At 40.5% G+C, this 14,175-nt stretch overlaps 1 protein-coding gene across 1 annotated transcript in view; it reads right to left on the reverse strand.

Moving 5' to 3' along the window:
• The window catches only part of ZBTB10 (zinc finger and BTB domain containing 10), a 35,241-nt gene extending 21,144 nt beyond the window's left edge, over nt 1-14,097 (reverse strand). The window contains exons 1-2 of the mRNA XM_055431749.2: nt 13,004-14,097; nt 2,203-3,091 (exon numbers count right to left, since the gene is read on the reverse strand). Coding sequence (XP_055287724.2) covers nt 2,203-3,091; nt 13,004-13,975 — 1,861 coding nt within the window. The 5' untranslated portion in view covers nt 13,976-14,097. The remainder of the gene's footprint in view (nt 1-2,202; nt 3,092-13,003) is intronic.
• Nucleotides 14,098-14,175: the final 78 nt, after the last annotated feature.

Raw genomic sequence — 14,175 nt, forward strand, 5'->3', positions numbered from 1 at the left:
GTGACTCATAGCACTATCACCTGTAGAACTGACAAAAATTTCAACTACCAGGCCACATCCCAGACCAATAAACCAAAATCCCTGGCAGGGACAGTCAGGCGTCATGATGGCTAAAGTTCCTAAGCAATGCCAATATGCAGCCATGATTAAGACCCACTGCTCTACACCAAGGGTTGGCAATAAAGCTTTACCTGAACACATTCCTGTTCATTTGTTTACATACTTTCTATGATTGCTTTCACGCTACACTGACAGTTAAGTAACTGACTTCACAACCAGCAAACCCCAATATATTTACTGCTTGGCACTTTACAGTAAAAATTTTCTAGCTCTGTACCATATGTTGTAGCTCCTATAGGATTTTCTGCCACTGAATGAAGGTGGATTCAGAGGCACCAAAAAGCTGTTTAAAGTTTTAACAGCGGGAATGCAGCACATCACTAATATAATCAAATTTCAGTTAAGCAAGGTTCATCAGATATTAAGGTGGCATTAATGACATAATAGAATTATATTTTATAAGCTATCAAAGATAAAAGCATATTAGACTACCAAGAATTATGATAGACCTAATACACTGATACAACCTCAGCTAGGAGTTGCTTGCTAAGATGATAATCACCAGTAATGTTATTCCTGAAAGTATGCACTGTGGTTCTAATTAATACTTTAATTCTCTTTGAATCACTCCAATTATGTGTGGCACTAGTTTTAAGAACGAGGTTAGCTTAGTTAGTCACTATGCAAAAAAAAATCTTACTCCTTATATTCCATGTATCTATATCTATTTTTAAAAAGTACACTATACTGGAGAAGGAAATGGTAACCCACTCCAGTATTCTTGCCTGGAGAATCCCATGGACAGAGGAACTTTGGGGGCTACAGTCCATGGGGTCACAAGAGTCGGACACGACTGAGTGACTTTCACTTCACTACTATAGGCCTCCCACCAGACTGTTAACTGAGTAATTCATGCAGTAGAAAAAAAAATGCAGTTCTAACTCTGAGAACTGATTCAATATCTTTTACATTAAAAATTAAGCTGAAACAAAGTGCCGCTAAGTCTATCATTAATACTTTTAAGAAACCACCTCTGGGATTTTATTGGGATTTTATTGCTAAAACTTGACAAGTTGGAGGGGAAAGCTCAGCAAACAGTATTCATTATCCATGCATACTGGTTTCCACATGATTTCTACCAATGAAAACTAAACCCAAACCTAAACAGCCAGGGAAACCATTTCACAGGATTATGGCATTTTGCCTTTTGGGAACTAAAAACAATGATTCTTTTAAACGGAAAGCTCTCCATCCCTAGGTGATCACCATCACATAAATTAGACACTGAACAGTTACAGATCTGAGGCAACGCAAGCACTATATGACAGTGGTGGACATGGTCAAGTCTGGGGTCCGCAAAGGAAAACCACAAACCCACTGGACTACTTCAAATAAAAGTAAGTTACACAGAGACAATTAAGTCAAAGTTTCAAATCTATTTCCACTCTTCAACAATAGTCCGCCTCACTTCATTTCTCAAAAAAAAAAAACCCACACTACAAGATGTGATATGCAAAGCTTCTTGTAGTCAAGAGAAAGGTCTCAGAGGCCTCTCTTACTTAACTAAGAAAAATGAAAATGAGGAAACAGTGGGACAAACTTAAAATATTCCAGTTTCTGTAAGATTTATGGGGAGAACAGAACAGTGAGTAGTTCTAAACAAAGTAGAATCCTATTAACTTTTACAAAATTCTATAAAACAAATATTTAACTACAAAAGATTGAGAGTAAAGAATGCTAACTAAATCTCAAAAACGTTCTGAAATGACAAATGAATCACATATTACAACCAAAGATTTTATCTTTTCTAGCACTGGGTACAAAAATTGAGCAGGCTACAGACCAGGAAAATCAAAGACAGAGTCCACATGCCATAAAATGTGGGCAAATTCCTGATTACTTAACACAACCTTTGAGGAACCCACATATACGTGTAGAGAAAAAACTAAGATATACCAAATCTTACATGTGATACAAGATTATATAAGATATGTGATTGTTCAAGTCATTTTTTCCCTTCTATTATAAAGACTCAAATTTACTGTTTCTTATGTATATTACTTTAATAGACACAAGATTATATCCAACCAGAATGAGAATAAAAACTGAGACACCTCTGTATATATTCAATACAGTATTTACCTGGTTCTTCCTTGATGAATGACAAATCTTCCTCTGGATAGGTAACAGGTGGCTGCATCACTGAGCAATCTTCTATATTTGTTTCATTATTAGGTGGTATATTATAAACAAATCTCTTTGTAGCTTGGGTTTTTCTCCTTGTTTTGCCAGTCTCTTGAATCCCCTGGGAGCCCATATTATTCCAAATAAACACTTTTGTTTGACCTTGAGACTCATTTTCTGTCAATTCAGGTGAACCATCCTGGACCCAACTACTGTCATTCATTTGGTAGTTTTCGATTTGGCCCTCGTCGACATTACAACCATCATTTTCAATTTTTACGTTACTTGCCAAATTGGTAAGATTTCGTGTTGCCCAAAAACTGGCAATTTTTTGATCCCGTGATGAAGACAGGCCATCTCTGTTAACTGGTTTTCTATTATTATAGTCCACAACTACAGATTCCGGAGCTTCTGATTTAATGCTTATATTTAAGGCATCTTTAATGAAATTTCGGCAAGTTTGAACAACTTCACTCATTTGAAGATAGCTGGCCACTGTCATTACTTCAATGGCATTTTGGCTTGTGAGCACCAGGTTACCAGAATACAAGAAGTCCAAGATGACTGAAAAACCTTGAACTGCAGCAATATCTAAGTGGGTAGTATTGTTTTGGTTAGGGCTTTCTTTGTTTGAAAAGCAATATAAAGTCTTAAAGAAACGGCTGCCTGCAACCAGGATGTTCTTATGAGCTTTAAAGATTTTTCCGCTCACCACAATGCTGACATCACAAAGAATACCTTTCTTCCTCTGTTCATTTAGTTGTCGAAGAAGTTGATAGCAATACGAGTTCTCATTTGGCCTACTATTAAAGTCACAGTACCCCTCCTCTGATGGTATTTCTGACTCCTGCAATAGATGAAAAACATTAACATTAAATTTTATTTACTTTTTAAAGCCTCCATACCAAAGACAACAAATCACTGTCATGTAACTTTTTAAAACCACTATCAAATACACTAATCTGTTAGTAATCACTACATATTTTGAGACTGAGGTGTTCACAATCTAAATATTAAGAGAAAGGGTGTAAACAGCTTGCTGCAATCCACTGCTATCATTAAAAAAAATCATGAGGACTAGAATTTCATTTAAAGAATACTGTGTATCACATTTCATGCTATCTTTCCAAATATAGCTGAAGACATGGATTGAGAATTATTTAAAATTAAAACAGGGAATTCCCTGGTGGTCCAATGGTTAGGACTCCACCGCCATTGCCTGAGTTCAATCCCTGGTCAGGGAACTGAGATCCAACAAGTCAAGGGATATGGCCAAAAAAAAAAAAAAGACATGAAATGAAAATAAAAAGTGATTGTTTTCTCACGTAAACAAACATTCATAAGAATCAAATTAATCTGCCTTATCTCTCTAACTGCTAAGAACACAGTAGTTTTTCTGGTTGAACTTAAAAATAGATTAAAATATGCTCAGCATCTCATTCTATTTAACATTATTAAAACAGTGAATTTTAAAAGTCTAAGCAAATACTGAGTCAGACAATTTAGGTCAACAAAGTTAATCATATCTAACTATGCAGTCCATGGGGTCGCAAAGAGTCGGACATGACTGAGCGAGTGAACTGAACTGAAAGAGAAAGTAAGGTAAGACCCTACTTTAAAAAAATGTGCTTCAAACTACAGGAATACCCAGTTATATAAATCCCCAATCAATTTTCAAAATGACTTATCTCTTTAGGATCATAAATACTACCCATCAGGTAAAATTCCTTAACTCAAAACACTTAATATTTATAATCTTCCCTGTTATCAATATTTTAATTACTCATTACAGTTCAGTTGAGCATCACTATTAAGTTACCGTAGTTTCCTGTAAAATAACATATCGATAGCAAGAATAAAGGAATGTTATCTAGATTTTGGAATGCTGCCTACGTTGAGTTATTAACTGTGTGTCCTTTCTTAAACTAATAAAGCAGGAAGTACTAGAAGTGTTTCTAAATAAGAACTCCAGGCCCTACTCACAGAGTCACTAGGTGGGTGGTGGTGTCACTAAGTTGTGTCTGACTCTTGTAACCCCATTGATTGTAGGCCGCCAAGTTCCTCTGTCCATGCAAGCATACTCGAGTGGGTTGCCATTTCCTTCTCCAGGCACTAGGTGGGTAAGCTCCCTAAATTAGGCAGGTGTCTATTCTTTATTAAGTGTTAAAGATTCATTATTTTCTTTGGCAGAAATTAAATATAAGTCGTTACTATACAATAATAAAGCCACTCCAGTACTCTTGCCTAGAAAATCCCATGGATGGAGGTGCCTGGTAGGCTGCAGTCCATGGGGTCGCTATGGGTCGGACACAACTGAGCGACTTCACTTTCACTTTTCACTTTCACGTTGGAGAAGGAAATGGCAACCCACTCCAGTGTTCTTGCCTGGAGAATTCCAGGGACGGAGGAGCCTGGTGGGCTTCCGTCTATGGGGTCACACAGAGTCGGACACGACTGAAGTGACTTAGCAGCAGCATACAATAATAAGACACATATACACAGGTCTATGAGTAGACAGAGTCTGGGAAAAACACAGAAAAGATACATACGGGATTTGTTGGATGCTGGGAGGACTGATACACTTGGAGAGGAATAGAGGATGGGGGGCAGAGGGAACAGTGTAGTGAACAAAGCTGTCAGGACTGCAAAAAAATTCTCATAGAACACTGTAAATGGTGGTGAGATTCCCAGCAACCCCACATCTCCATTTAACCCCATCGTGTGTGCTGTTCTGTGCTCAGTTTCTTCGGTTGTGTCAGCTGTTCTTCACATCTGACCCTCTTCTACCTTATGGACTGTGCAGCCCACCTGGCTCCCTTGTCTATGGGATTCTCCAGGCAAGAATACCAGAGTGGGTTGCCATGCCCTCCTATAGGGGATCTTCCCCACCCACGGATTGAACCTGGGTCTCCTGCACTGCAGGCAGATTCTTTACCACTAGCATCACCTGGGAAGCAACCTCATCATGGGTATAGCTTAATCACACAAACATTAGGTTCCATTCTGAATACAGTGGGTCACACATATAATAATCCTGAAACTAAACCAGATCACATGATAAATCTAAGAATTTTTGTGTTTCCAGGTATGAGAAGTCAACTGAAACAGAATAAAAATGCCAGAATTCTAGGACACATCAGTATTTCACAGCAATAATGAAACATTACAGATAATCCTGCAAATCTGGAGTATACGATCACTACAGAATGAAGCACAGGATTCCCTTTGCACTTCCAACTGACCCTTGGCAGCATCCCTATCACTTCCCAGGGCCTCGAGTGCATCATTAATTACACTTATACTCTAACCCCACCCCCACATTCTTGCTCTATCATACCAAAATGTCCCATATTCCAAATCAGTTATTTTCTCCTTCTATTAAGACACCCAAATGTAAGCAAAAACTGCTAACAGACACAAATGGAGTAAAGTAATCAAGTAATTCACAATTAAGTCCCAAATTTTTGCTTCTGGGGGCTGGAAGAAAGGAAGTGAGGTAAAAAGATATTTTATCTTGTGTATCAAACCAGTATGCTGTGAAGTTTCCAACTACTTAGCAAAGGGATGGGAAATGTTTAGGACTCTATCCGTTCCGTTCCATTCCGTTGCTCAGTCGTGTCCGACTCTTTGCGACCCTGTGGACTGTAGCCTACCAGGCCTGTCCGTCCATGGGATTCTCCAGGCAAGAATACTGGAGTGGGTTACCGTTTCCTTCTCCAGGCTATCTTCCCGACCCAGGGATCGAACTAAATGAATACTAAAAATGTCTAAAGTTGTTACTGCTATAATTTTCTGTAAACTCTTCACACTGTTTATGAGGCTATCTAAATAAGACTTCTTATTAATTTGCTTATGCTCTCTACTCACTACAGAAAATTTCCAAACTACATTGCTCTATGATGCAGGCTTAAAAGTAAGATTTGCTGTGCATGTCATAACTGCCCAGCAAAGCTCATTTGGTCCAAAGTTCTAACAGATACTGTAGTAACAGTAAGAGCAAAAAATTTGGCAGCACATGGTAAACTGTGGAAGCAGTGAATTAGCCTTTACAAGTCAAGAAGTGCTTACAGTTTATGCATTAAGCAGTTCAAAACACTTTAAGAAGGAGGTGGCTATGTCATAGCAGTCATTTTAGGCCATGGTCACTGTGTTCTGAAATTTCTGGGCCAGTCCCAATTTCTGTAATTCTCTGCCATTATCACACCAAATGTCCTAATTTTTAAAAATAACTTAAAGACAAAAGCCTATCCACCAATTCCACTTTTGACACAAGCTATACAAACCAAACACACTATTCAACAACTATTTTTCTTCATTACTACTGTAACAGAATAATGTTACATGCTATGAACAGCCCTAGCAATTTCTCCTTCAGTACTGATCAGAGCACTATGCCATGTTTCTGTAGCACATATTATATATGCTCTTCACAATGAAGAGTTTATCAGTCAAGAATACATGTACTCTACAAGGGGAGTATTATTTGAGGATATGGGTAAAATAAAGCAAGATAAGCACTAAAATAAACTGCCAATATTACTTGCTAAACCAAATAAATTCCTAGTTACTAAAGACAAAAATAACAGTAGGTCCCTAAGAACTCAAGTCATCTCTGTCTCTCCGGTTCCCTCTTTAACATTCGATGTCCATTCTTGGTATATTGATAAACATGAGATACCACTGATAAAAATACACTGATAAAAAGGTTTAAGTATTTCCAGAACTGATTTTTTTAAAGACTAGTTGGAAAATTTTCTATTCCCTTTCCCAAAAAGGAAAACACAACTTAGCCAAGCATTAGTCTAAACTAGATAAACAAGGAGACTAAGGAAACAGACATTCAGATTAAAAAAAAGTGTTACACCAAAGATTCTATAAATATGAAAAGTCTCCTGTCATTTATATCTGTGGAAATGCCCATAAATAAAATTTTTAGAGACCTTAATTAACTCTTCCAAAATTAAGAAAATATAGAAGCATACATTTGGTTAAAATCCTCAGTTTATATTATCTTCAAATTTATTTCCAGAGAGGCCAAAAGTAAATATTTCAATCAGAGAAAAAGCTGTTAAAAGCTTGAAAAATCTCGACTTTACTCACTTATTTAATAAGCACTAAGTGAATGCCTGTATCAGACAGGTTCTACACTGGGAACCCAAAATGATTCCGTTACCTTCCTGAAGTTTAATACTGAGCAAGATTCTTAAGATACTGAAGAGTATAACTTCACCTAATCCAGTTTTTGGGGGGGTTGGGGTGAGACCTTTTTTGAAACAAAGATCTGAGCAGAGCCTTGAAGGATGCAAGAGTGGAAGGAAAGGATCAGAGTCTAAACAAATGAGACAGCATGAGAAAAAGAACCAATGATATATACAACATCCTCACAACTCTAGATTTACGAAGAACTTCAAGGTGATCCAAAAAAGCCCAAGAAATGCAAATATGCTCTTAATGTTTCTGGAACTAAGTGTCTATAACTTGCACCAGATTATCTAGAGATCTGAATCCTGCACAAGATTAAGAACCACTGATATAGGTGCCTACAGAGCTTTAGAATGATCTGACTGAATTAACTGATAAAGAGATGACTGTGGTAGCAAAGTGGAGGGTAATTACCAGGGGGTGACACTGGAAATACTGTGACCAGGGCAAGCCACTGTTAGGTGTGCAGCACACCTACAACAAACAAGGACCTTCACTAGGTAAGTCAGGTAACAGTGATGGGGGAGGGGAAATGAGGCAGACCCCAGAACATTTCCAAAGTAAAATCCAAACTTGAGTGATTAATTAGATTTCAAGGCAGAGGTGTGGAGGGAGATCACAGGGTGTTCACAGCATTCCAGCTGGGGGAACTGGATAACACCAGCTACTGTAGAGAACCCAAGATCACATTACCCAGTCTCCCCACTCTTCTGAGAGGGACGGGGGGAGAGAGAAATTCAGCTGCAGTTAGCTATCTGTAGACAATCTACAAATGATTAGAAAATGTTATTGGCTTAAAAAAAAAATATCAAGTACAAAAGTATTTACTTCCCTACCCATAATTCCAGTCCCCTTTTGATAAATGGATTAGTAGGGGGAAAAAAGATATTTCAAACACAAAGTGTAAAATGAAAGCATTAAAAACATAAAAATCTTTTATTGCAGCAACCCACTGGAACGGTGTACTGAAAGAATAAAAATATCAATGCCCATTTACAAACCCAAATTCTAAAACTCAAACTCCATTTCTAGTATGAGGACAAACAAGGCCACAGTGAGCATGATGCCAAATAAATGCCTGCTAGTAGTACTGACAAATCATGTAAATCAGTAGATAAATAAAGGAATATCTCCTTTGAAATCAATATTTCTTCTCTGATCTCCTTGAGTGATGACATTTTCTCTCGCAATTTAAGTATTAATACTATCCCCAGAAATTGTAAATCTTTAGGTCTGGGGTAGATGTCTTCAGGTGACTACAACTTCCAGCCAATTTTATGTGCCAAAAATATGCTCTATTACCAGCTCTCCTCAAAAACCACATACATACCAACAGGTGCTTCTACACATCAACTTACACATATTTCATTGTGGTTCTCTGCTTAAAACTGCTAAATGGTTTGCCCAACAGAAAAAAATACAATCATTTCAACATGAAAGGATCACCCATAACCTGCAGTCTACCCACTCAAACTTGATTGTTCATCCTGCTGAATTAAATCATTTACTTCTCAGACACATCAAGGCATCCATTTTCATTATGCTCAAGCTGTTTCCAACTGCAATGCCTAGAATGCCCTCCCCTCTTCAACACTTACTCATTTAACACAAGTTAGAAGCCAATTCCACAAGCTTCTCCCAACCTTCACAAATAGGATGACTTCCTTTAGCGTCTTAACTGTAACTTGAATATATTTCTAACATGGTAGCTATCATTTTACTGCAATGTCTCTCTCTCCTTACTAGAGTACAAGTTTCTTGAGGTCAGAAAAATGTTTTATTTACATAGGTTTATCTTCAGTGCCTTGGAATCTATAGTCAAAAACACAAGGGAAAAGGAATCAGCTTTTACAAACAATAAATGATTGCTAGAACCTATATAAATATTATACAAATCAGGTACTTAATGGACCACAGGCTCCGTGGTTGTCTGTAATATCTATTTCTTCTTCCTAGTGAAAGGCTTTCAGTCTTTCTTCCAAAATCCTTAAAAAAACAATTTAATTTTTGCCAAATGCAAAGAAGGCTGGTAACTGTCTCACCTTTGCTTTTGCTGCTCACCAACATATTCCAATTAGTAATTTTAATCAGATCACTGATCTGAATTAAGTATTTACTTTGTGGAAAGGTTAACTAAGTTTATAACAATAACACGCTTAACACATGTTTTAGGCTTACTAAACTGGAAAGAGTTGACAGAATGTGTGATTTAGGTGATGAAAATTTCCCAACTGGGTAGAAAGTGATCTGAACCAAGATACAGTGGTAATCAGTGTTATTAAAGCAATTTTAAAGTCCTCTGGGCCAAATGGTCAAATCTTATATAAGCTAATCACTGAACCAGACTCTCAAGATATATATAGTCAGCTGTTACTCAAAATAGAAATTATATGTTGTCCCTTACATGCTTATAAAAATACAAGGATCTTTCAGAAATAGAACGCTGCAGAACATATTCTGAGAGCATCTGCAGACTTCTTGCATGAGCAATTTAACAATCAACATCAAAATAACAGAATATTAAAGGTTTTAAGAATGGGCCACTGGGAATTCCCTGGCAGTCCAGTGGTTACTTCCACTGCAGGGGACACAGGTTCCATCCCTAGTCAGAAATCCCGCCCACAAGGAGCAAGGCAGGGCGCCCCCTCTCCCCCGCCAAAAAAGAATATGCCACAGTCTCTTGTCCACCACCATTTTTCCCTTACAGAAATCGTAAGAAAAAGTAAAGTAACCCTTATTCACACACTAAGATTTGGCTAAACTCCTCACAAAAAACAGACTCCTTAAAATTAAAGAAAAAAAGGCGGGGGGAGATAAAGGGAGTGAACTGAGTCCCAACTTCAAACTTAATTCTTGCCTGAGGAACTACAAAACTATTTCAGTAATTTTAAGGCAGGAGAAAGCTCATGCAAGATATTCTTCATGAAGATGTGAAAAACTGCATATGCGATGAGAATGTTCAAAGAACCTGAATGGCCAAAGTCTCTAAAAGCATAAAAAAACTGGCTTGTTCTTTAGAATCAAGAGTGATTCCATGAGATTAAGTGGCTTGCAAACTGAGAAAACTGATAACATTGAGACATGAAGTACCAGCTCCTCCTACCCCACAGAATTATAGTTATTTCCAAAGAAAATAAATAATGGTTATCATTTACTAAGTGACTAGGTGCTGGCATATACACTTTGCATACATGAACAAACTGGAAGTTAACTCATTTGCCTGCTAAGAAAGAGGATTAGGACTCAGGTCCCCCTACTTTTAAGCTCAAGAATGCTCTTACAGACTGTGTTATACTGCCTCCTGCAGGTAATCAAAAGCTGCAGGGCAATGAAAAAAAAAAAATGAACTGTGCATAGGAAGAAATAAGTCAATTCTTGAACCTGTCACACATGTATTAACGAGACAAAAAGATCCCATAGATGGCACCTGGGATCAATTACAAGGTAATACCCCAAACTAAGCTTAGAATGAAAATAGAAATGATTAGGATCAGTTCAGAGTGGAAGCATCCAAAATCCAATCAAGGGAACCAACAAATAGCCTTAGACAAACAGGAATGACTTACTGAATTCTATTATTCTCAGTCTAATGATATAATGTCCTAAGATAAAGAAGTTGGTCTGCAGATTATATTGTAAAAAGGGAGTTTCAAGGGGGCAAAGGGTAAGGGAGGGATAATTCAGGGATTAAGTTTAGAAAAGGTTTTACCTAGGGATGAATTCCCTAATCCAGATATATGCCCAGGGGAGAGGAATACACCATGCTAAGTCTATCATAAGGTTATCCAGCTAATTCCCCCTTCCTCTGATTTCAGGTTCACTAAGCAGCTAATTGTAATAATTCTGCACTCCCATTCAAATCTGCCTACACAGACTACACTGAAGAGTAACTGATTCACTGAATTAAGAAAATTCAGTTTGATTGTCCTTTTAGATTTTTCTAAATAACCAACTCATCACTTAGAAAAGCATACTTTCATTTTGACAAGCCCTCCACTTCATCATACTACTTAACTTCAGGAATATATAATGCGTTGAAGCCTCTAGACTCCTCTTCTGTAAAATGGGAACAGAGTAATTACTTGCCAAAATAAGGGACATCTGTGTTTGGCATACAGAAGACAAGTCTGGCACTCCAATGCCCCAACTCACAAAGCTAGTAATTGCAGAAAGCTGAGATGTGAACCTAGATTTACTCCAAAACCTTTTTTTCCCTTCCTCCATTGCAACATTCCTTATAAAGGCTAGTCTCATTTATAACCAAGAACTGTAAGACCTGAGACAATTTACTTAACCTTTCCGGGCCTTACATCTTTAAATGACCTTCCTTGTAGGGCTTAGGCAACTAAAAGTTGTGCAAAAACTGTTGCCATTGCCCCCCTGAGAAAAACAACCCAATGCCTTAACGTTAAAGTCTCAACTTCTGAGAAATTTCTGGGCTGTGAGGTTATTAGACAGTGCCTAATTAACTCCACTAAAAGTGTTCTAAACAGCAAGATCACTCCAACACACAAAGGGACTAGTATCTGAAAGGTGACTTTCTGAAATCAATGCCTGGCTACCGATACAAAAGAATGAATTCCATCCACAACCACAGGTTGTCTTAGGAGGACTGATTAACATCTGCTTGGCTTGAAAGGAGATTATCAAAATGATAAGACTATTATCTTTAGTACAGAAATACTAAGACAAGATTTAAGAAGAACTGAAGTACAGTTTACCTGTTTTATAACTAAGAACTTATGATTTTGGGAAACACATTCTCTACCAGTTCGAACCAACTAGTTGGCAGAAGTAACTCTACATTCAACATTTCAAATATCCTAAGTTTAAACTACATTTATATGAAAACTTTTTGAAAAAGGAGATTACAGAAAATCTCCGCACAGAAATCGGGAGAGAAGGAAACAAGTAAAAACTACCACAATTTACCAGAAGCATACCCTTGGAAAGAGAAGTTCAACAAAAAGTTTAAGCAGATGAATTTAGTATAATCATTCACGAAGTCTTACCCAAATAGCTTCCTCTACATTTACATACTACTCTCATATTTCACATTATCCTGACATGATAAAAAGAATTTTCTCGGTTGGATGTTCTCCTAAAAGGGGTAGTGTCAAAGATTAAGGAAAGAGTTTAATTCATTCTTCAAAGAGTTACCAGATTTGACTTCCAACAGCACGCTAAAAGACTACCAACATTAAAGCAGCTTTTCTAAAATCACAGCTAATAACATTCTAACCACAAAGCCAACCTTACAGGGTTAAAACCTTCAATCTCACTTATTAAACTTTCCTTCTGATTCAATCTGACGGGCAAAGAAATCTGAGTCATGAAAAAAATTAAATCAAATTCAGCGCTACGATTAGAAAATTGTCACCCCCCCCAACTCCCCCGGTTAACTTCTGAAAACTTACTGCCAGGCTTTCGAACCCCCCACGCCTAAGCTCCCTACTCCTCTCTTCCAACAGGAAAGATGTCTTCACCCAGGAGTGAGTTTTAGCTGATAAACCTTTCCCCCAAAGATCTGAAAAAGCAGGAGCAACATATATCGTACCTGGGCGTTGGCTTCGTGAAGTTTGTGCTCGGTAGAGACGTGGTGCCTCAGGAGGAGGGTTTTCTTGTAGTTGCGGGTCCCTCGCGAAAGCTCGTCGTGCCCCACTGGGGGCAGATCCCCGCTTCCTCCGTCCTCGGGGGGCTTTTGGCACCAGCCGCAAGACATAAGGCCAGTATCCTTGGAGTAGCGCAGCCAGGGAAAATCTTTGAGCCAGGAGGTCTGGAAGGAGCAGTGGAGCTTCTGCATTAGGGACTTGGGCCGCGCGAGCGGGAAGTGCTGGACAGTCTCTCCTTCTCCAGCTCCCACACCGCTGCCCTCCGCTTCGTCCCCGCCATCGCCGCCCGACCGCCTGCTGCTGCTGCAGCTGCCTCCTTCCGCCCCGCTGCCGTCGCCCAGGCTCGCCCCCTCCTCTTCGTCCTCGGTGCTGTCGCTCAGGGACGCGCCGTCCGGCATCAACTCCTTCCCCTCCAGCGCGTCCAGCTCCAGCTCCACGGCCGCCGGCCCTCGCCCATTGAAATGCCTCAGGGGCCACGCCGAGGTCTCGGGGCGGCCGCGGCTGCTGCCATTGTTGCCGAGCCCCCCGCCGCCGCCGCCGCCTCGAAAGGCCAGAGTCCGACGGTTCCTTTCCGCTAGCAGGGGGCCCCCGGCGCCACCGCCGCCCAGCGAGGTGAAGCCGCCCGCGTCTTGGGGGAGCAGCGACTCCTTGGTTTCCTCGGCGGCGGCGGCGGCAGCCCCGGAGGAGGCCTCCAGGTCTTGGGGCTCCAGGCCCTCCAATTCCACTTCCTCGTCGGCCCCCCGCCCATTGAGCGGCTGCGGCGCTGGCGGCGGGGGCTGTCTTGGCTGGGGCTGCTGGGGCCAAGCCGAGGCCTCCCCGCCAACGTTATTGTTCGCGGAGCCGCCGCCGCCGCTGGCGGTGACCAACCCGCCTCCTCGGAACGCCAGCGTCCTGCGGTTCATTTCACTGAACGACATGGCGCGCGCCGCCGCCGCCGCCGCCCGGTGCCCCGGCTCGCGCCCGGCCTCGGGCCGCGTCCCGCGCGCTCCCCGCCGCTCCCCCTCCGCTTCGCTCCCGCCCCCACCGCGGGCGTTCCGGTCTCGCGCGGCTCGGCCTCGCCCTCCCGCCCGGCCGCCCGGCGCGCGCTCGCTCCCCGGGGCTGCCTCACGCGTCCGCC

The sequence above is a fragment of the Moschus berezovskii genome, chromosome 16 (genome assembly GCF_049115385.1).
Source record: "Moschus berezovskii isolate FMDL1 chromosome 16, NW_MosBer_1.0, whole genome shotgun sequence".
Lineage (NCBI taxonomy): Eukaryota > Metazoa > Chordata > Mammalia > Artiodactyla > Moschidae > Moschus > Moschus berezovskii.